We start from the raw sequence: 22,240 nt of genomic DNA, 5'->3' as shown, positions 1-22,240 counted from the left end.
CTAATAGGTACCCCAATGGAAGTCATGACAACAGAATCAAAAACGCAGAGGAAGATGATGGGTGCTAATGGTGTGTTTTTGCATGATGAAAGAGGAGTTGAATGGCTTTTAATGCACTGTAAGTAAAAATAGTAAGAGATTCGCGGTAACAGCCAAAACCAGCCCTGAGCTCAGAGCACTCTTTCTCCCAGCTCACAAGATGGGGCTTGCTGTACTCCTCCTACCTCCACACAGAGATGACAAGCTCTACACCCACATTTACTCTCCCTTCCAAGGAGCACTTAACTTCTCATTGTCCTTCTGTCTCCAGTTTCCTATTACGCAATGAACCTTCCTTCTCCCAGCCCTCACCACTGGGGCCCTTCATCATAAAGCCAACCACATGATTAAGTCCAGTCTGTTGCAATCACAGGCAGCCAAAACATATAATAGATGGTATACAGACTATTGCAGCAAGGTTTACTCCAGACAAGTATCATTCTCCCTGCTCCCGCCCTCCTCTAACATGAAACATCCCTCTAAATCACTCTTCTCTCTCTTTCTCTACAGTAAGAAATCAGTCATAACTGTCAGACACCACAGCAAGAGAGCAGGAGTTAAAGATGTCACAGATGCCCTTGATCTCTACATAGACAGGAACATTACATTAGATTCCCAGATGATCCTAGACTGGCTCATGCCCAGTGCCAAAGGCCAGAAAGAGTTGCAGGAGGGAAGAACCAGAAGATCAAAAAACCCACCCTCCAAGTTCTTCCTTAAATCACCTCTTGCACATGGAGCATAATTTCCAACCACACCACCTCTGTGAACCCAAAAACTCAGACAGCATCTCATTTGCCTTGCTCTAAGTTTTGCAGAGAAATTGGAGCGGTGTTCCCCAAGACTGTATCATTTAAGAATAAGAGAATGGTTTCATTTAAAATAAAGTTATTTCTGACTAGCCATTTCCATTTAAAGTTATTTTGGATTCCTGCTAAGCCCAAGCTTATTCCCTTTTGTGCCAAATGAGAGCTGAAACAATGTCAAAAATAAATGCAGACCAAGACATCAACTTCAGCAGCAAGCAAAAGAAGAGACCTCGTGGTGACGACAACACAAGTGGGGCAGGCAGGGGAAGATGGCAAAGAAGCCATACCCCTCTCCTGATCAACATACAGCTTTCCACGGTGGCTGGCCCTTTGATTTACCGTATGTTGAGAAACCTCAAGGACAAGGTTCCCATGAGAAACACAGTGACATCACTCTTACCTAGCAGCTTCTGTAGTGCAGGTGGGGTAGGTGTCACCAGTAGCTGGTTAGATGAATGCCGTTGCACTTTAGGAGGTAGTTGGTAATATGGACTATGAGGTGACTTGTATGCATCTAAAGAGAGAAACAAAGATAACTCTTCAGATTACAAAAGTCAGTGTTTTGGGCAAATATGGTAGCTTTACCTTGGGAAAGCATGTCATTTACAATGTGAGATCCAGTAACTTAGATAGATCAACATGCTGCAATTTTGGGGGGAATTGTTTGGGACATCTACAATTTATCCTTAGAACAGCAGCAGCAGTGACCAGCTTCAGCCACAGCTCAGCTCCAGCTTCTGGCCAAGTACCCACAGACAGACTCAGTCACCATCTTCTCACAGAAGCATACCACCATCTCAAGGGGAGCTTTGCTTTGGTGGCAAGGGAGAAGTTATGACACAAAACCAAACTAGCAATAAAGGAAGAATGACCTCGAGGCAGGCATTCAGAGTCGCAGATACTTATCTAGGCTCACCTACAGGGGGTAGGCTTCTTCCACTGCCAGCCCTGAACTCACCCTGAGGAGAGGATGAAGATGTCTGTGAAACAGTTTGAGCATGCAGAAGTTCTAGTGCAGTTTGGTTCTTCTTGGTCTTGCGCTCTGTATTTGCAGTGTTCATTTTCTTGGGACGTCCTCGTTTCCTGCCTGCCATTTTCCTTCCTTTTTTACTTAGTTTTTTCTTCCGTGCTTTGGAGGGAGATGGCTTTTTAACAGAATTTGCCGCAGCCTTTTCTTCTTCACCACCAGAATCCTAAAAGATTTTAAAAGTCAAAAGCTCTTTAGTCATTTCTACCTACATGTGCAGCATTCCTTTTAAGCAAGCATTAATAACGTTAATAGTTTTATGAAAGGACACTGATGCATTGTCGTTAAATAACTTGCCAGTGAAGTAGACTTGCTTGTGATAAGTGCTGTCCCCAACACCCAAGGAGTTGTTCTCATTCTCTTCTGGACTTACTCATTACAGAAAAGGAAATCTGTAACTGCTGTCTAAGAAAAGCTGATTATTCACCCTGTACTGACTATATTCTTCAACTGAATTTCATTAAGAAGTCAAAGTACATTCAATATATTTTTGCGCATGAACTGTCACTGCATTTCTAACAGTATTATGCAACGGATTGAGAAAGGAAACGAGTCTTTGCAGAAGAGACTCAGCACCCTTTGAACTCCATTCAATGGATTATGACTCAGGGAAAGCTCTGCAAGCTGCTGCTGAAGGTAAGTGAGGGTGGACAACCAACTATTCTAGTCACCTTGCACTATCTTTCTTCCAGAATTAGTGGTGCAATTCCCAAGTGCAGCTTTTATTAAGTGACTCCATCATATTTTTGCCCGCGACAACAGCTACACCAGTTTACATGTTCAGAACAACACAGTCAAGTCTTCCCACAAGAATCAGGCTTCTCCTGACACAGGTTATGAGTTCATGTACAGCTAAAGACAAACACATTTACTCTACAAAAATGCAGGATGCTCACCTTGCTTTCTTGAACCTTCGTTGGAGTAGTTGTGTTGCTCTTATTTTCTCTTTGTTGACGACGTCTAGCTGCCTCTTGTTCCTCCTGGATAAACGTTTTAAAAAACTTAATAATTTGCTCATATCTTCATTACTTTTGAATACAGACCACTGTGTTTCCCACCTTAGCGTTCCACAAGAGCTAGGTTTAAGTGCTCTTATTTTACAATGCCTAATTAAAAAAACCCAAAAACTTTTGTTACCAGCAAGGGGAAAAAAAAAAAAACCACCACCTTACCCTGCCTCAGGCAACACTCAGTGGGAAAAGGAAGATATGTGCAAGTCACCCTTTTGCACCTCATTACCTACAATAATGGGTTTCAATTGTGCAGCCACAGGGCAAAGAAGATTAAGCTCCAACCTCTTCCCTTATTCTTCCCATCCCAATCCCACCCCCCAGATCACACACTAGTGTTACAGGTTTTGAGTTTTGGGTTGTTGGGTTGTTTGTTTTTTTCTTAAATATGTGTTACTACATTACTTTAAAAATCTTACATGACTTGAAATGGCAAAGCCATTAATCAACGTCTAATTCAACTTTAGCCAAGTCTGTAGAGGAAACTAAAAAACCCAAAGCATCAACTTTTAAGCCTGATTTTCTACTAGGCATTAAGGACAGGAAGTTTCAAAGAGCTCACTCAAAGCCTTTCTTGTACCTTCCAGGTGAGGTTTCATTTGCATAAGAATCCTGACAATTCCAACAGCTCTTCAATTGAAGCAAGTTATCAACTAGAGCTTATAAATGGCAGATTTAAATAGCCTCACCAGTAAAAGCAGGGAAGCTTAAAAGCACATGATGCCACTCTACAGTTTTTCTTTTGACTCTGGGAAGTCTTTTTGCTCTCAAGTTTAAATTCAGCAGTCTGAAATAACCCCATTTCGAAACAATCATCAGCATGTTTTCAACACTTACTAAGCAAGTCAGTCTGAAGACGAACGTTCACCTGAAGTTTTAAATTAAGTGGCCTCAATTTTCTTACTGGGAATACCAGGCCCGTTGGTTATTTCAGATTCATACAGCCCAGCATAGTCTCAAAAATTCTCTGGCATTTTAATTCCACATGTAAGAGCACAGACTGCAGCAACTGACAATACATTTCATGCCTCAAATAGCATGTCCCAGAAGTAACATCTCAGAGCACTCTTCAGCTTCATTTTCATGCAGCTGAACGCTGGGACAGATTCAAACTATCATTTCCTTCTTTAACTTCAGTTCTTTAATGAACGAATAGCTCTTTATAGACCTCCAGTGCAAGGGCAAAACACCTTGCGGCTGCCCCATTAATTCTCTATTACAAATCTCTTGAACATGATTGTATTAGCGCTTGATACTATATGAGGCTTCACTTCAATTAGCTCCACGCCCATGTTCCTTGCTTATCAAGAAAATTTGATTTTCTCGGTTCTGTGTATCTTTAACAAGTGACTAAATTCCTCATAGTGACTGCTCCATTATTTGGGGTTTTCTACAGAAAATGACTGAAACTTACCCTGAGTTTTGGATTTTTGAGACTAGAAAAATAGTTTTCAAGCTGAAAATAGAGAGATAAGATAGTCATTTTCAAAGTCATGACAGATGAATACATAAGAACAAAATACTAGCTTAAGACAAATGCAGAACTGCAGAAATTCTGACTGGTTTTCTTCTGATAAGCTACATCAAGAAGCCATTTACGTTCATTCTTTTTAGCGACAGAGACATGATGAGTAGCAGGACATAATCCAAGCCTCGACAGGGTTTTATCATCTTCACCACTGCCTATCCTTGTTTTAAAGCTTTGTCATGTATCTCCACTCAGCAGAAGGTTATTTTCAATGAAGCTACTTTACTATTGTACTCCACTAAAACATTTATCTGCATTCTAGCATATTCTTTAACAAAAACATTATTAGACTACAGCAGACTTAGAAAAATAGTCTTATTATCATATTGCAAAAAACTCAGCGTGGGAATGAACTATTTCTCCACAAAAGTTTACATTTCTACATGGTTGTTTCTGTTTTCTTTAACTGAAAAAAAAAAAATAATCAATGAATGAATCAGCATTGTTATGGAGCTTTGGCTGGTTCTACAGCAACTGAAAATTCAGCTAAAACTGAGAGTTACTGCTTGAATATGATGAAATGGTCTGTACACTGCAAAGCAAGACCCACAGAGTCCTTACTCAGTGTGGAAGCTATAGCACAAGACCACCATTCTGCATAGTTGCATATTCTGGAACAAGAGAAGGAATTATACTTGTAAATCTATGCCGAATTAACAGACTGCCATAGCACTGTCCGTAATTACACTGTTTGTATAACACACTGCGCTGAAGCAGGCGAAGGCTGAGCAGTGCAGTGGGATGTGCACATCCAGATAGCGAACAGGTCACTGCTGAAGTGTACCCATGCCAATGAGTGTGCTGCAGGTCTGTAAACATGCAAAGGAATGTGAAAACAATTCCCAGGAACAAGGAACTGAAGTTGGCATGTTGACTCCAGAGCAGGTAAAGCAGCCAGAGATTTACTGGCCTGTATTTATACTTACTATGGTTCGGTCAATAGTATGCAGGTAGTAAGAAACTGGTTTCCCGGTCCATGACACAGACCCTTTCAGTGGTGATAGCTCCACAACTCGCATTATAGTGCCAATATCTAAAGAAGAAAGTCAAGTTAGGGAACCAAAGCTTGCTCAGTATGCCACTCAGTTCCACTCCACTGTACCTAGCCATGCAACGGTAAAGGCATCTTCAAAACAAAAAGATAGATTTTGTATTCAGAGAGCAATGTCCAAGAAGAAAGCTCTACAGTGAGCTTAAAAACCAGTTTCTTATTCTCTTGCTACAGGGACCCTACAGAAAACTTAAGAAATTTGTAAGATCTACCTTTCATTTATTTCTTCAGTCTGCCATTCTAGAGTAAAACTATGTGCTAGTGCAATCTTTTAACAAACAGAACTTCCCTTTGTCTCAGGGACAACTTTTATGAGGAACCCAGTGACAACAAATCTGCAGTAACAGGCAGAATATAATTAGACAGGACCAGTAACACAACATCATTAGATCCAAGCCATGTAAACTGTAACTGCACTATATTTGGACTGGGGACAAACATGTTTTATATTTGCTTTGTTGCCTATATTTGTTTTGTTCCTTAGAATTAATAGGTATGGGATGTGTTTAAGCATTTCCATAACCACTGAACACTGAGCAAGTGACATGACTGCAGAAGAAATTATGGCACACTTCTAATTAAATAGAAAATTACCCAGAAGATTCAAAAAGCAAGGCTTAGGACTCAGCAACTTCAACCACTATTTTAACCACATTTTAATAGTTGTTTTGGTTTGTCCCAAGTCTTTCCACATTTCCTTTTCTTTTTGCATATGGAACTACTAAGGACAAAAATGGTATTGAGAAGAAAAGGTTGCCCACTTAAAATTCTACCTTTTTAAATTTTTTTTTTAAATTATTTAACTGTTCATACTTTAGATCAAAACATTAGACAGACAGGCAAACCACGTGACTCAAATCATACTCAGGCACAATTCAATAACATTGAATAAAAGTATTATGGAAAACGTTGTAGGGCAGCAGTGTAAATCCAGCACAGCAGAGTGAAATCACCCCTGAATGCGAAGGATATCAGCCACATTTAATGTCACCAGCTTTAAGTGGATGACATTCCCCTGGAAGTGGCACTAAGAACAGGCCATTAAGACTGGAACAAGCCCCAGGCCTCGCACATCCCATGCGTGTTCATTTGATATTGGTATTTCCCAAATACAGCAGGGTCACAGAATGGGATTAAGCCCTAAAATTGATTCCCACACTTTTCCTCTCAATGTTTCTAGCCTGCAAAGGTAACTTCTATTCAGGACTTCTTATCTGAATCCCTGGAAGAGTTTCCTATTAGTGGAAGCTATTACTTATTGTCATGCTAAGTGATCTCATTCACCCAAATCTTAATTAGCTCTCTCTCTATAATTTTAACATCAACATTCACATTAAGCATTAAATAACAGTTGATATATAGAACTTCAGCATTCTAGAAAAATGAATCCACACTGGGGTGAAAGCTAAAATAGGATAAAGAACACACTCAACTGATAGACATAATCAGAGCTTTTATTATGTGAAAAAAGCAGAATACATTGGGCCCTTTGCCTCTTAACCACGGTTTTAATAATTGCACTCTCCCAAACCTAGCAAAGAGAGAGATAATGAAATGGTCAGAAGCCAGGAAAGAAAAGGCTTGAGAGGCCAAAAAAAAAAAAAAAGTATTTATGTAAGCATGTCTCCTAATTGAAACCTCAGAAGTGCTTTCTTATATTTCATCTAGTTCTAGTGTGCTGTAAGAGGTAGTAGGCTTTACTTAAGCACTCTTTGTCTTATTAGCAAACTGACAGACTGATCTCAGTTCTCTGGGGGATTGAGGATTTCCAGGAGTACTGTTCTGCCTTTTTTTCCTTTTATTTTCAAGTACCTGTCTACAAAGGATTGGCAAGGCAGGACCCAATGGTTAATAAGGTTCCAAACAATCAGATGCCACAGAAGCAGAAAGGAAAGGGGCAGTTTTGGGTGTCCGATGTACAGAACATTCACAACAATTCCAAGCTTAGTAAAAATAACTCACAATGGCACTATTTCAATTAAACGCCTTAATGAGAGTCTTCAAATTACTATTCTTGAAAAGCAGTTTACCCTAAGTGTCAGGCCAAAACCAGAAAACACAGCTTGAGATTTGTAACTCAGTATGTTACTTGCCATGTTCACACAAGGAGGGGAATACGGCATTTTTTTAAATTTAGGGAATGTTTTGCACTGGACACAGTAAATGTGTAAAACCCAGCTTGGATCGTTCTTTTGCTTGAAAAAATTCAATAGTAAAAACTGAAAACAGGTCAGAAGCAAATCCAGCAACACAGGGTGTCAGTAAATCTCAAAACCTCATTAAACTGCAGTTCACATGCTTGCAAAGGACAACATTGGCAAATATCAAGTCTACTATGTTCAGAAGATAAGAAAAACACAAAACTTTGTTGGCAATAAAACAGACACAGCAACTGGGCATTTATGGGTTAGGTCTGTTTGATCAGTTTACAGTACAGAAGACAAGGCATTCGAAGTTGAACATTTTAGCTTCTAAGCTTTACAAATCATGACTGGTGGGATTTAGCTGTCCAAATTCAGACAGCTACAGAATAAGGAACTTGCATGCAAGTTAGTCACTGCAGTTCTTTGTAGTTAAAGAAATGAATCACAGCCTTGAAACACCTTATTTCTCTTCAACTATAAAAGATACCTAACCAGGGAAACACTGACATCAAAACACAGCACGATGAACCCCATAAAAAGAGTGTCTGTATGTTCCAGTGTTGGGTGGGGATTTTTTTGTTTGTTTGATTTTAAATATATGTCACTTTGGCATGTATGCTATAATAATACAACAGCATTTCTCTACTTACTTACCCAACTCTTTAAAGAGCAACAAAAACCCACTACAGACATGCTGGGATAATGAATACAGCATAATTGTAATGAACAATAAAAAGGGCAATCATACCACTCAAGTTTCGACTGTTAATTCTAAAATTTAGAGGTGCAAAAGGTTTTGAGGACACAATTCTCCCACCTGGAAAAAGAAAGAGAAAAAAAAAGGCAAAGTCAGCTACCACTGTTTGTTCTAGAAATGACTACTTATTAAATATAACCCAGTACAGAGCCCTGAAGAGCAGCCCTAATAAAACTACTACCTGTATATCATTACCAAAAAAAAAAAAAAAATTACTTAACACTTATTCTGACAACATCCAAGAAAGTCAATATTAGACCTGCTAGGTAGCTATGAGGTGACACCTCAAGGATCACTTTAAAATGACAGATCTTAAAACACTTCCAAAAAAAGAGCACATTAATTCTCAGTGGCATTCTATAGAAATTTCAATTAGGAACACCACTCTCATTCCTAGTTAGTGTCTTTTATACACAAGCCCCCAAAGCCCTTTTATTTAAAAGAAAGCTAATCTCCATTTCACAGCTATTTGCGGCCATTCAGCCCAAGGCACAGAGCCTTAACACCTTCTGGGAAGAGAACTAAGGTTTCTTCATTTTGTAAAGAGTGCTTGGAACCTTTCCCACCTTGACAACTTCTCTCAAGCCACCATTAAACAAAAGTTTAAAAAAAAATATCAACCACTAAAATTAAAGAAGACAGCTTAAGTTTGGGGGTTTTACGGTTTGCAACAGAGCCCAAAAGTCACATTATTTACTTCAGCACAAAGCTGTGCCATGGGAAGCCACAGCTTCTTTGTTCATGCCACGTATTGTCTTTTCTGAAATACTTATCTTAATTTCTGCCACAACCAAATAAAACTGTTACTTATCCAAGCGGTTAAGAAGAAAGAAAAAAAGACATCTCGGCAATGTAAGGGCTACAGGGGGGTTACTGGGCATCCCTGGTCACTACTGTCTGCAGTGTGACTTCTCAAGAAGTGACAGTGTCCTCATTTTAATACTTATTAGTTAACACCCAGTACTAAATGTACCAACTTTAAATAGGAGAATCCAGTAACTGAATTCAGGGTACAATTACAGAAACTGGATATACAAAGCCATGCCTATGCAGTCAGGAAGCTTTGCAGTCTTGGCCATTGCATATTTTGTCGGCTCCTGTAACAGTGAGAAAGGACCATCAGGTCCCCTCACCCCAGCAGAGCTCTGCAGAGAGTCTTCACGCGCAGAGCTACCTCCAAGTCATTGGGTAGGTCAGAGTAGATATTAAGATGGGAAGTAAAAAGCCCAAAGCACAGAACAAAACCCACCAACCTGGCTTCTGCTGGCTGTAACTAAGCCCTTACCACCACCAGCTCCCACAGTAAGCAGGAAACCAATGGAAAAACGTTTTAAGTTCTATTTGTTACCTTCCTTCATGTTCGCAAATCGCTCCTTCAGTTGGTGATCCACCTCAGGACCAAAGGCAAAATTATTCACAAAAATAACACTGCAAGATAATGGTCTAGTTAATGAACAGGGACAGGCAAATGGCACCCAAATATACACACACAACTACCCCCCCGCCCAACCACAAGTCACAGTGACAGCCTTTACAGCCACTTATGAAACTGAAAACACCGCTCGTCTCCAACTATACAGCTACTTCCACCTAACAAAATGCCTTCTTGCCTAGTGACAAAACAGTACCTTACCTTAGCACGCACAGACACTGTGAACCCACATGTTTACATTTTTAAAATTTTCAAGGCATCCTGCTCTGACAGTTCCACTCAGCATAGAGCTGAGTCTCACACCAGAAGTTAACAACATAAAACCAATGCGCAAAATGTTTTTGCCCCTCTGCCACGGTGAGATCAAACACCAACACAGCAACTACCAACACACTTACACATGAAAAGCAATCTCCAATACAACAAAAAGTTAATCCACACATGAAGAGCAGTCTCCAACGCAAGAGACGCACATTTCATCCCATTATTTCTTCACATGCATATAAAATATTATAGCAAAATATTAAAATACATTCTTTCTTTTAGCTCTAAATTCCCCCGTAATGCAGAGACATTTCTCAGCACATTTTCCCTGTCCTAAACCCATCACTTCACCCCAACCCACAACAAAGGATTTGCATCTTTCTTTCTGGGTTAGGAAATCCAGGGAGGGGGATTTGTTCCTGAAAAAAAAAACCCAGTCATATGGAAACAAAGAAATCTGCATATAGGTAGAAACACACAAATAATAAAAATGTTTGGGAAAAAAACAGAACACATCACAGATTAAAAAAGAAATACATCTTTATTTGTAAGAGCCCGGGCCTGGCCTAATTGTCCCTGGTGCCCCTCTCCTACCAGCTTCCAACAAGAGTCCTCAACATCTCTTGGAAGCCACTGAGCACCCTGCACACATAAACTGTGAAAGCCATTCTGGCATATTGTTTCAACATGAAGAACTGATTTCTTTGCAAGAGGTCTGTTTGAAAACTCCCCTCATAGTGCCTCCACACATGAAACATGTTCAACAAGGACACTGAGTTTAAAAGCAGCAGCCAAAGCTATTAAAAACCACGGATGAAAAAAATGTTTATACCCTAAGAAAAAGTTATTCTTGCTACGCCTTGCTCTTGGAAATTTGGGAAACCCTGCCTGGCAAGTAAGGCTAGAAGGGGTTTCTTCCTCCTCCTTCCCACCACGTGCCAAAAAAGAGGCCTTGCAAAGAGCCAAGTATATTAACGGGACTAGAAAACATCCAGGAAAGGAAGGGAAAAAGACATAGCTTGCCAGACAGAATTTTTTTTTTTAGTGTCCATTCTGGCACAATATTTTGTACGCACATGACAGAAGCCCAGAAGCCTCTAGTCCACCTTGACTTCAGCCCTCTTTCCAGCACGTATTGCTGAGCCACCAGTACAGTTATTAACAGGAACCCTGCCTGCTGCACAGCTTGCTTTCCTGTCAGCACTCAACCACGCAGAACCATGTCCCGGTACAAATGCTGCCTTCCCTCCAGAGCCTGGCCACTGCTCCATGCTCACAGGAAGGGTGACACTTCAACTTACTCTCTCAGATATGATGGCTCCAACGTGAATTCATCAGACAATCTGCAGTCTCATTAGAGAGAGCAGACGCTGAACAGTTGGCACACTCGGAACAAACACAAACACCTAACAGTTGTGAGCAAAAAGCTACTTCTTTCTGAATTTCTGTATCAGACAGTAAGGTGGCTGTGTATCAGTAGGCACACAATTAGCTGCCTACCACACAAAATAAACATCCACCAGCATTTCTGTATGCAGTCAGATGTACTTCATCTAAAAATATATAAAAATTAAACTTGTTTTAAGGAAAGTTGCACAGACAGCAGAGGAGTGTGCATTTGGAATAGCAAGCAACAAAGCAAAAACCCCACTATGCTGCAAGGCAGAGACAAGTCTGTCCACAAAAAGGCACCTCCATAAGTTTACTGAGGTACATAATCATGCAAAAGTCATCATCCGGGCAGATGCCTTCTTCATGGAGTACTCTTAAAACACTGGCTTGGAAGCAATCCATGAATTGCCACAACGCTGAAGCCTTTCAGAGAGCCCTCTTTGACAATGGTCTTCCATTCCCCAACATAACGGGGTGGCCCAGAAGGTCACATAAAGCCTCTTTTTTTCTATCCATAAGGCTGAAAGAATGCAAAGCCTTTAGAAGCACAGAAGACTATTTTACTGCTTTTAACAAATTTACTCCCTTTTTTGCTACTATCAAAAAGGAGTCTAACCTTCTGCACAGATCTTCACAAAAATAAATCTTCAAGACAAACAGCTTAAACAAATTCCCAATTTAAGTTGGAACAGATTCACTTGGGTCTTTTGCGCTTTTTTTATAGGGAAAGTAAGCTTAGCCGTATGCACCAATAGCCAGGATAACTAGGGTTTCGCCAGAATCACTGACACGAACTACAAGGATATACAAAACAGAGGTTTATACTTCTCTGTATAACCAGAATTTATCTTGGATACACCCTTGTATGTACTATCATGGGACATGCATTTAAACCCATTCCTCTAGTCAGAAAACAGGATCTAAAGAGGCCAGTGTAAAAGTTGGCAGATAGACTTTTGGTATTTGCTATGGAAATTCTATATAAAAAGCTGGCCAGCCTCCCAATTTCCATTATACAAACTCCCAAACATTCAGTTCATAAAGCAGCATTCAATTGCTGTACTGTACCTTGTGTTTGCAATTCTCTCTCTCCATTCTTCTGAGAGGAAGTCACCTCTTTCCAGCTTAAAAAAAGACAAAGAACACAAAAAAAACACACACACACACACACACACGAGTTAACATTGTATCCCTTTTCCTTTGGGGAAGGCCAAACATGCTGTACCAACCCAGTGATACTACTACAAATAAGGCCAAAGGAAGGCTTTAGGAAATACCGAGGAGACAAGCACCCAGAGCTCAGCAGCTGGCTCTGCCCCTTCCTCAGGTCCCGGAGGTGCCTCCTCCTCTCTGCTCCCACCCTCAGCTGCTCTCCCACCTCGGGATGAGCAGGGAAGGGTCTCTGGGTATCACCCTCTTAGGGCTGTGCTCCATGGAGAAGCCAGCAGTGCCGTAACAGCACCCGTACCAGAAACAACCAGCGAGTGCCTCAAGTCCCCACTGACCCCCACGGTTTGGTCAGCCCCTCTTAGCAGAGGGGGAACCAGAGCAAAGAGATTTGGCACAGCACTTGCTTGTAAATCAGGCTCTTATTGCAATGGACAGACAAGCATCTCATTTTTCTGTGGTGCTAAATATAAATCCTGAATGCTTCTAACACTTTCAAGTTGGAAATTAAGTAATGTAAAGGCCTCGTTTTAAAATAATTATAGTTATGACTTCAGTGACTGATATAGTACCTTTCTGATGAAACCACATCAAGTCCCAGGCTAACACCCACAACTACGTCACTTTTCCACAGATTAATGTCTTCTCAGTTGTGCTTTTGAAATGAGAGAGGAATCTATAGGCCATGCTGTTCTGCTGTGCCACAAATAAGGCAGAAGGAAGATTGGGAGAGGAAGATAGGAGGAGAGAAAAAACAATATGCAACTATATAATTAATGATGATGACAGACTTTGAAGGGGCAAGTGAAGCGATGGCTTATATCAGAACCTCAGGAACATCAAAGCAACGACAGTGACTGCTTAGCATCCTTTTTCTGCATATATTCCTTTGTACAGAAAGAAGTGAGCACTTCACATGCCAGCACTTATTCTCATTTAGTGACATCTCAAACAGAAGTGCCTGCACTGCAATGCAGACACATTCAAGCTACTTCTAAACCTCGGTAGCTAAGCCAGGATACCCTGACTCAGTGAAGCACTGGAGCCTGGCATCTTCCACCATAGCTCCCTCTTCCTAGTGGAGCAGCCTGACAGCGCTCAGAGCCACAGAAGGGATGACAAATGGAGGTAAACCTGTCTGAGCCATTGTGAGAACAAAGCCACAGTTGCCAACAGGAGTGGGTCTGCTTCTCAGGAGGAAAGGAGAGGGGAAAAAAACAAAAAAGAAGTCTAAATGCCCTGCTGCTACACGCTGCGCAAGAGGGCTGAGAAAACCGAACACTGGGGGTTCTCGGGCAAGAGACCAAGAACTTTGCGAAGAGCCTTAAGTGTTAGAAACTAAACATGCTGAAAACAGCAGGTTAGAATTACTAAAGTTAGTCAGAATTATCTGTTCTGCCAAACAGCTAGGCTGAAACAAGATTTTAAAACAGAATTACTACCTGTATTCTCACACTTGCTGCGAGGGGATGCATGTTTTGCTCTCCCCGCTGTAGTAAAAACAAAGCATATGTGGGAGACTGAAATCAGAGAGATCCAACCTAGTAACATATGACCAGGTATTTTCAAAATCTAAAGCAGAAATCAATGCAACATCAGAACAGTTCTAAAGTACTGAGTTTTTCTCACCTCATATATGGAAACATTTTTTCTGGAGTTCAACATGCCCTATTTGTTAACAGAGGCCACCTCTAGATTATTTTAAGAGATAATTCTGTCTCTAAGTCTTATCTCTTCTTCTAGTAAATAGTTTCATGGTTGAGTATCCAAGACACAGTAGAAGAAAACCCACATGGAAGGTAACTATATTTATTTTACAACATTTCTTGCAAGTCAGCTTCTATATTGCAGTCCTCCACCCCACACAGTTTCTAATGCCTACATGAGGTTTTCATACACTAACAGGAGAAAGAAAAACATTTGAAAAATAGGAAGCATGACTATAAAGCCATAGTCTAACAAGAGAACAAAGAACCAGCGTAACATGAAACTACTCTGAAATATTAAGCTTCATATGAAGGTCTTGAAATCCAACCTAAGTGGCTATTATACTTTATTTGGATCCATTCGCACTATATGTTTGTCCTGCCTGTGTGGTTAGGAAAGGTGCAGTTATAACCAAAATCTTCATGCTTTAACCTGACATAACACATGGAGGCTGAACACTTTTACCCTCTGTCTACTTTTGCAAGATATAGCCATGTTACAATTCAACTGAACCACAGCTCTGTTTATACTCGTCTATTTTTGTATTGTAATGCTACCCTAGCTCATACTTAGCCAATAGCTGAGGGAAAAATCTCACCAGGAAAAATACTGGAGTATAGAAATAACCCGATGGTCAACTGTGGTTGGGAGAAAATTGGTTATTTTTTCCCCTCTGGAAGCAAGACAGTGATTCCTGGATCAGTGGTCTGCTACATCCAAAACAGCACAGAAGAGCTATCGGACTCCTAACAACCAGTTTCTTCTCCTACTGTCCTTGGGGAGCAATGATCAATAAATGATGGCCTGAAAGGAGGAAAGTCAGGCCTTCTCCATCAACTGACACAGGGAATCCAACAAAATCCCTCCAAAATCCCAGTCAACTCTGTGGTTTAAAATAATCTTGAGAGCGAAACAAGAACTGGCAAGGAAACTCCAGCTAACTCCTGGCCAAGGGCTGCAGTAGCTCAACCAGCAGAACAACATGGTCCATCATGATCATACAGGGAGAAGGTGGCACGCGGGTGCAAAGCAGCAGTGACAGCCACGGGGATGCACTCAATCTCTTCCCACCAGTGTCCCCACCCCCCTCGTGCTCCTCCTTCTCTCTACGAAACTTAATCTCCTTAGTGAATAATGAATGGAAGGGACCATCTGTAATGCAGATATTTTCATCTGATTAGACAATGCAGGAGACGTGCTTTATCTAAAAGGATAATTAGCTCTGTGAAATCCGCTTCAGAGAGCTGCCAGCCTGCATTGTTTCTAAATTTAGAAGCCAAAACAGGTTTTTATTCAGGTTTTTCAAACAGATAAATTTGCTCTACAGAGACTGCAGAAATAGGCTCAACGGCATCTGATTCCTGTAACTCTTCCTGTAACTCGAAGAAAACCAGCAGGTCACCGCCCGGGGGAAGCAACAAGAGGTACACTCCAGCGGGTGTGCATTCATCACGTAGCAGAGCAACAGTTTATGAAGGTCAAGCCCCTCTGCTGCAGAGGAGGGCTTCGTTCTCGCCCCAGCACTGGGCTGGGAGTCTCTCTGGTAACGCTCTGTTTGACCGGCTACACAAAGCCATAAATTCACACGCAGAATGCCTCATTCCAGCAGCCTCCATGCAAACACTTGGCTCACAAAAACCAGTCATTTCTGCCTGGAAAAGTACACATGGTTATTTTTAGGTTCCTGTTCTTTTCAAAAATAACTGGAGGCATGAATCCAAACCTCCAAAATGTGGCATCATTTCAAAGCCACAGGGGACGTTTGGAGGGCTTTTCAAATACCAAAACATCAGGTTTCCCGCTGAAATAGGGCATTCAAAAATATCTGGGACAAACAGCTATCTTGCCCTTTCCTCAGCTGCAGTGTACTGTTAGGCAATGGAAGTTTTTAAGTAAAGGTGATGTCAGTTATCCCCACAAACCAGCAGCTGGTATCGGGCAGTAACAGAGAATGAAGCTCCTAAACAGATCACTCTGCTTTTGCTCAGAACAGAGATTTATTTCCAGGAAAACAAGCCAGACAGGCCACCCCAAACACCATCAGAGACAAGCCTGGAAGCTTACAGAAGCCAGGCTTCCACTGATTTATGCACAACAAAAAATCACCTGTAATCCCCAGGGCTGAACCACAGAGCATCTTCAGCAACTGGAAGCTACCGGGGTTTCCTCTGAGCATGACAGCATGAGTGTCCATCCAGCCAAAATCTCAGCCTTTAGCAATGCTGACCTGTGTTTTCCTGCACTTATTTTGAAGACTTGATGATTTCCACCTACTGCTAAAACAAGCCTTTATGGAATGGGGGAAGGTATTCTGTTAAAACAACCCTGAGTAAAGGAAACCAAAACAAATCCTTGTCTTCAGCAGAGGTTCAATGAGTTACTGCCAACTTCACTTGCAGAGACCTACTCTAACCTATGACTGCGAGAATACCTTCCCCTACCAGAAGAGTACAACAGGTAGTAGGCACTGAGGACACTGAAAACTTTCTTCAAGGGTATGCAAGGAAGAACACTTAAGCACTTTCTGCTACATGGCACTCTCAGCATTGTGCCCTAGATACCTGGAGATGGCTCTGATTTTGAGGCCACATGAGGATATTTACAGTTAGAAACCATGAAAACCCATCTGCCTCTTAATTGCAATACCACTTTTTAATTTGATGACTGCACATGTGCAGAAATTCCCCAAGAAAGACTCTCTAATTATCTAGGCCTAATGACCTTAGAAAAGTCTCCTGTTTCCCTCAGACAACAGTTTTCTTGAAAAGAATGGGGCAAGGTTAATCTTGGAAACTTCTCAGTTCCATAGGAAGAGAAACAAGAAGATAAAAGGAGCTGAAACAAAGTGAGATGTGTTCCAAGTGGGACATTCTAGTCCAAAAAGCTGAAGCATCATTTTTTGATGATGAAAAGTCCTAGAAATATAATGCATTCCCTACAAATGCAAAAGCGAAGACTAGCAAAGAATATGATTATCCCTAACTGATCAGGAATTAGATATCAACCACCATACACCATAGCACAGGGATGTAAATATTTATAGCAAAATGAAACACATCAGTTGGATGCAAAAACTAAGAAAGATTCTTATCAGAAAGTGTTACTCTTGTGATTTTTTTTTTTTCAATTAGAATCACGAGATTGAACAGCTCATCATTTAAAATGAAACTCAGTGTATTTAACAGGATTATGAGACACGATTACCTACAATAGCTGGAGATCAAGAGACTTACAATCCAGACTATGACGAGCAACCTTTCTCCCACTCCTCTCTCACTCCAACTGAATCCTCCCCCTCTAAAGCCGCAGTGATGACCAGTTCCTAGCAGCTGTAGAAGCCTCAGGCATGCAACATGCCTCGGGACACTTTGCCACTGGCCCCTGGAGAAGTTTAACAAGCAATTATCATCTGAAAGTGACTGCCCACACATTCTGTTTTACTGACCAGATCTGAACATGCGTGACTGTGTATTTGGTATGGAACCTCAAAAGGGACTTTTTTCTACTGGGACAAAACAGAATGGAAATATACCTGGACAAATCAGGCTTTATTCTAAGTGTTGACACTAGACCTTGCTCATCAGAATTCATGTGTCCAAGCTCAGAACTTCCAGCTGTAACAAGAATATTTCTGTGGGGAAGGTGAGGAAGTGAATCTGATGGCTGCAGAGCTGGTAAGGGCAATCACCTGTTGCCTCACCAAAACAACGCTAAAAGACAAGACTTGACAAGCAGCAGATCACTTTTCAGTGAGAAATCAAAATCCATTTGTATTAGAAAACTATAGTCATACTAGACTCTTGGCTGTTAAAAAAAAAAAAAGCCAACCCTGCAGGCTCAACTCCAGGATTTATTGCTGCCTCATGTACCACAATTTATACTTTTACAGTAAGGCAGCTGTTACGTGCATGAAGTCAAAACCACCGTCCACATTATTCAGACAAAGCTGCAGGTGGGATCTGAGACTTCTTCCCACTGAACTTCTGCCAATCTTCCCTCCTCCAACACTTTATTCTTCTCAAAATATTTATTTTTCATATGACTGCCTGAAACATTAGAGTGGAATTCACAAGTTAAGCTCTGCTGATGACAGACAGACTTTCAATTTGTGCTTATTTTGTCTCTAACATTTGGAATTTTGGGACCCCCACTAAGCATTTTTCAGGGACAAAGTTGTTTTCCAGAAAGATAAAGATCAGAGGCTTTTAAGTCTGTGCCTTCCAGTGTCTTCTAGCTGCATTATGGGACAAGTTTGCTCTCTGTTTAACAATAAGTCACCTACAGAGATGCTAAGGACTTAACTAAAGGAAATATACTGTTTGGGGAAAAAAAATGCAAATGTAAGCCTAGGATGTTTGATGAAGCAATGAAAACGAAATAAAATCTGCCCTGTGTGTCTACCTGTAAAAGACCAAAATCTGTCTTCAAGAATCACTACAACAAGGTGATAGGAAACCAACTTTCCTTAAGACAAGAAGCACTGCAAGTGTTCAACTCTTCCCAGAAAAGCAGACTGCATACTCAAGAGAGATTTTACTCTGAACACTATTCAGAAAACAGAGGTATAAAAGCCAAAGAACCTAGCAAAAAATAAGTAGCTTTGTTTCAATATAGTACCAGACTCTGTCACTTGGAATGCACAATATGGAAATGCTCGCTGCCTACGGCAATCAATATGCTTTCAATATTTTAGTCCAAGTTCCTATCCTATTCTTTAAATTACACAGCTCATAAGCAGAGTATCTTCAGTAACAATTCCTTTCATGTAATGCCAGCTGGGTGACACAATGGAAAAATGCCATATGGCCACTTCATGTAAAGTAAAGCATTCACAGTGTTTCCACAGCAGGAAAGAGTTAGCAGCCTGATATCAATCCTGCTACAAACTAGTTCCACAGCAGGCCCAGAATCCCTCTGAAGAAAATCACGCTATACAGTAAAGGCATTTCAGGAAGAAAGTGCACAGAGGCAGGTGGCACTACCACCTTCTCCAGCCTGCTTCCCAAAGGGAGAGTTGTAGCATCCTTCCTTACAAAATAAGCCCTCTAAAGAGCACCAGGAATCCCAGCAGACACAGAAAATTGGGAAATAAAGGCTGGCCATCTAAGACCTGCCATTTGATCCTTCACTGCTGGAAGGCTGAAAGCCATGTGGTTCAAACCATTCCAGTAACACAGCGATAATGGCTCTGCACAAAAGGAATATGAAGAAGGAGTTCTCCAAACACTTGCTCGCACTTCAACTGCAGTGCACACTCCTAACTGCAACTTCTGAGCAGGAAAGAGTGACCCAACTTCTCCAAGCAATTAGGGAACAACCCTGATCCATCCAGTCTCTTCCTTGACCATAGGAAAGTGGTAGGAAAAGCATAAATGTATTTTCAAAACTGCCATGAGCTCCTATTGTACTATGATTATACGCATTTCCTCACTGGAAAGTGATTAACTAGGGAGCAGATTTTCTTAATGACATTTAAGAAAGGGGAGAAAAGGAAAGGAGGAAGGAATGACACAAGACTGCACATGCTTCACACTATCATTACAGAGTGGAAAACACATTCACAATGGCTAAGTAACATTTGGAGGAAGGGGAAAGCTATTTGAAGACATGTCCCTAGCCCCGGGTAGAGAGATGTGCTGTGACGATCCATTTACCACTCCTGCTCTAGCTCCACCCTCAGAGGATCTAATTCCAATCCTTTCCAAACCAGAACTACCCATAATTCCTAAGCCCACAACCCAGCCCTTACCTCCACCTACAAACTTTCTATCCTGTTAATCGGTCCTAGAGTTTTCTGGGCTGATCTCACAGTGCTGGCACTCATCTAGAACTTCAACCCCACGCTCCCCAGTGCTGAAACCCCCACCAACCCATTCCCTCCGTCACCTCTCCCAAGGGACCACACCTTCACCTGCCTGCAGAACCAAAGCTTCAGCTTTTGTTTCAAGCAGAAGATTTCAGAAACTCAGGGAGGAGCTGCCATGTTCAATATCTACCCAGCAAAACCCCCACACCATGGGGAGGGGGGGGGGGGGGAGGAAGTAGAATATTTAATGCATTAAATACAAACAGAAAACACATGTCAGCCCCAGTTAAAACAACGTTTTAGAAGAATAAATCTTCCAAGAGCTTCTGAAAAGACCTGAAAGTGTTCCCAATAATACCATACCACATGTCAAGCAAGACAAAGAGAAGAGGCCTGGGAGGATGCCTTGGAGAACACCATCCTCGGGATCAAGATAAAAGCCAGGAAGCAGATACGACTCATACTGCTGCTTGGCTGGTGAAAGGCTGAAGAGGACTTTGCAAATTCTGCACATCAGCATGGATCACAAAGTTTTTCAGCTGAATTTCACTCACTGTGTATTCTGCATGTTTTTTCCCATACCATTTCATCCACTTTCTGAACTCTCTGTCCATCGTCTAGAAGAGAGAGAAAAAAACAAAACCACCTATTAGGACATCTCATGTTACCAGTTACACAGCAGTAAGAGGAGATGCGGCTCTGACAGTGTTCACTGATCCTCAAGAGCTTTTGATTTGGTTTGCGGTGGGTTTTTTGCCATTAACACAAACAATAGGCAGACAAACAACCACTATAGTTTAGTTTCCTTAAAAAAACCTTTTCTTCATCAGGGCCAAGTCAAAGCTGACATCTTCTCTCCCCCTTTTTCATCAAAGTTATATCTTATAAGCCAGGCAATCTGAGGTAACACAGCTCAGAACTAAAAATGGTGCAACCTTAAGTAGCTACTGTGTTGTGGTACATAATCCCACAGCGAGTAGGAGGCACTGAGTGCAGCCCAAGCCCAGATAGGAGAAGAACAAACAGGATAAAGACAGGTCTGCTGGGGTGAATGAGAAAGCAGAAAGTAGCGTGCAAAGCACTACAACAGCAAACAGAAGGAGCATCACACTTGCAGACCAGAAAGAACGCTTCAAACTACAGCTAAACAGACTGGGGCTCCAGAGGATGGAAGGCTGCTGCTACCCCACCAGGCAGCTGGCACTAGTTTTCCATTGCCCAAATATAGGAGAAATGAACCAAAAACCCCGTACATCAAGATAGCTTGGTGCCTTACAAATATGCATCTCCACATTTGCAAAATCTCATCCCCATCTATACAAACTGACAATATGCAGCACAGGTCATTACTTTAGAGGGGCAGTTACATTTATACAAGCCATTTGAAAAAGAAACTCAAGTGTCTTGGAAGACTGAAAAAAAGCTCCTGATCTTTAGGGTTTGACTCCAAATTTGGAGTTAACAGGGACAGGAGATAAGGGAGAGAAGCACAGCAGGAACTCTGGCTTCACTAACAACTTTGAGATGGTGGATACCTCCACCAGCAGGTCAATAAAACTGTGTGTTGACAGATGTGCTTTAAAATTCTTTACATTTCAGAAGCACTCCAAACCTTAGTAGGATAACTCACAAAAATCTTTGGTACTTTCATATACTGGATGAACTTACATTTTAATTTTTTTAAGATAGCTCCATAAAAACAAATCCATAACATTCTTCCTCTTTAGCTGAAGCTTTTCAAAGTCATCTGCATTAATTAGCATAGTAACCAGAGATGTGTTGCCACAGCCAATCTTAACTAGAAACTTAATCCAAACCCTTCCACAAATGTTTGTCAGAGATGGGGAGGAAAACTGGTCCATTACATATAGCACAAGGCAGATTAGCTGTACAGAGGCAGCTTCACATATTCTGACTCTGCAGCAGCTGTTCAGTTGTTAAATCTGACAGGACATTGTCTGTAACCAGAAGAATAGCGCAGTACATTTTGTTCATCCAGTAATCAGTATGAACTGGTGTACTTCTGAAACTGAAGGTAAGCCATGAGTTAATACTCCTTGTATTCAACTTGGGGGTAATTTTTTTGTTTGCTAACCATTTTCACTGA

General features: G+C 41.3%; 1 protein-coding gene across 4 annotated transcripts in view; it reads right to left on the bottom strand.

Annotated features, from left to right (window-relative positions):
- Positions 1 to 22,240, bottom strand: part of DOT1L (DOT1 like histone lysine methyltransferase) — a 77,300-nt gene that overhangs the window by 26,142 nt on the left and 28,918 nt on the right. For all 4 annotated transcript variants that reach the window (XM_074928104.1, XM_074928103.1, XM_074928106.1 and 1 more), the window contains exons 7-15: positions 20,688 to 20,750; positions 12,522 to 12,577; positions 9,714 to 9,793; positions 8,357 to 8,425; positions 5,340 to 5,446; positions 4,300 to 4,341; positions 2,772 to 2,855; positions 1,807 to 2,041; positions 1,249 to 1,362 (exon numbers count right to left, since the gene is read on the bottom strand). In XM_074928104.1, the coding sequence (XP_074784205.1) occupies positions 1,249 to 1,362; positions 1,807 to 2,041; positions 2,772 to 2,855; positions 4,300 to 4,341; positions 5,340 to 5,446; positions 8,357 to 8,425; positions 9,714 to 9,793; positions 12,522 to 12,577; positions 20,688 to 20,750 (850 nt within the window). The remainder of the gene's footprint in view (positions 1 to 1,248; positions 1,363 to 1,806; positions 2,042 to 2,771; positions 2,856 to 4,299; positions 4,342 to 5,339; positions 5,447 to 8,356; positions 8,426 to 9,713; positions 9,794 to 12,521; positions 12,578 to 20,687; positions 20,751 to 22,240) is intronic.

Source organism: Athene noctua, chromosome 27 (assembly GCF_965140245.1).
Source record: "Athene noctua chromosome 27, bAthNoc1.hap1.1, whole genome shotgun sequence".
NCBI lineage: Eukaryota > Metazoa > Chordata > Aves > Strigiformes > Strigidae > Athene > Athene noctua.
This window is presented reverse-complemented; position numbering and strand designations above follow the sequence as displayed.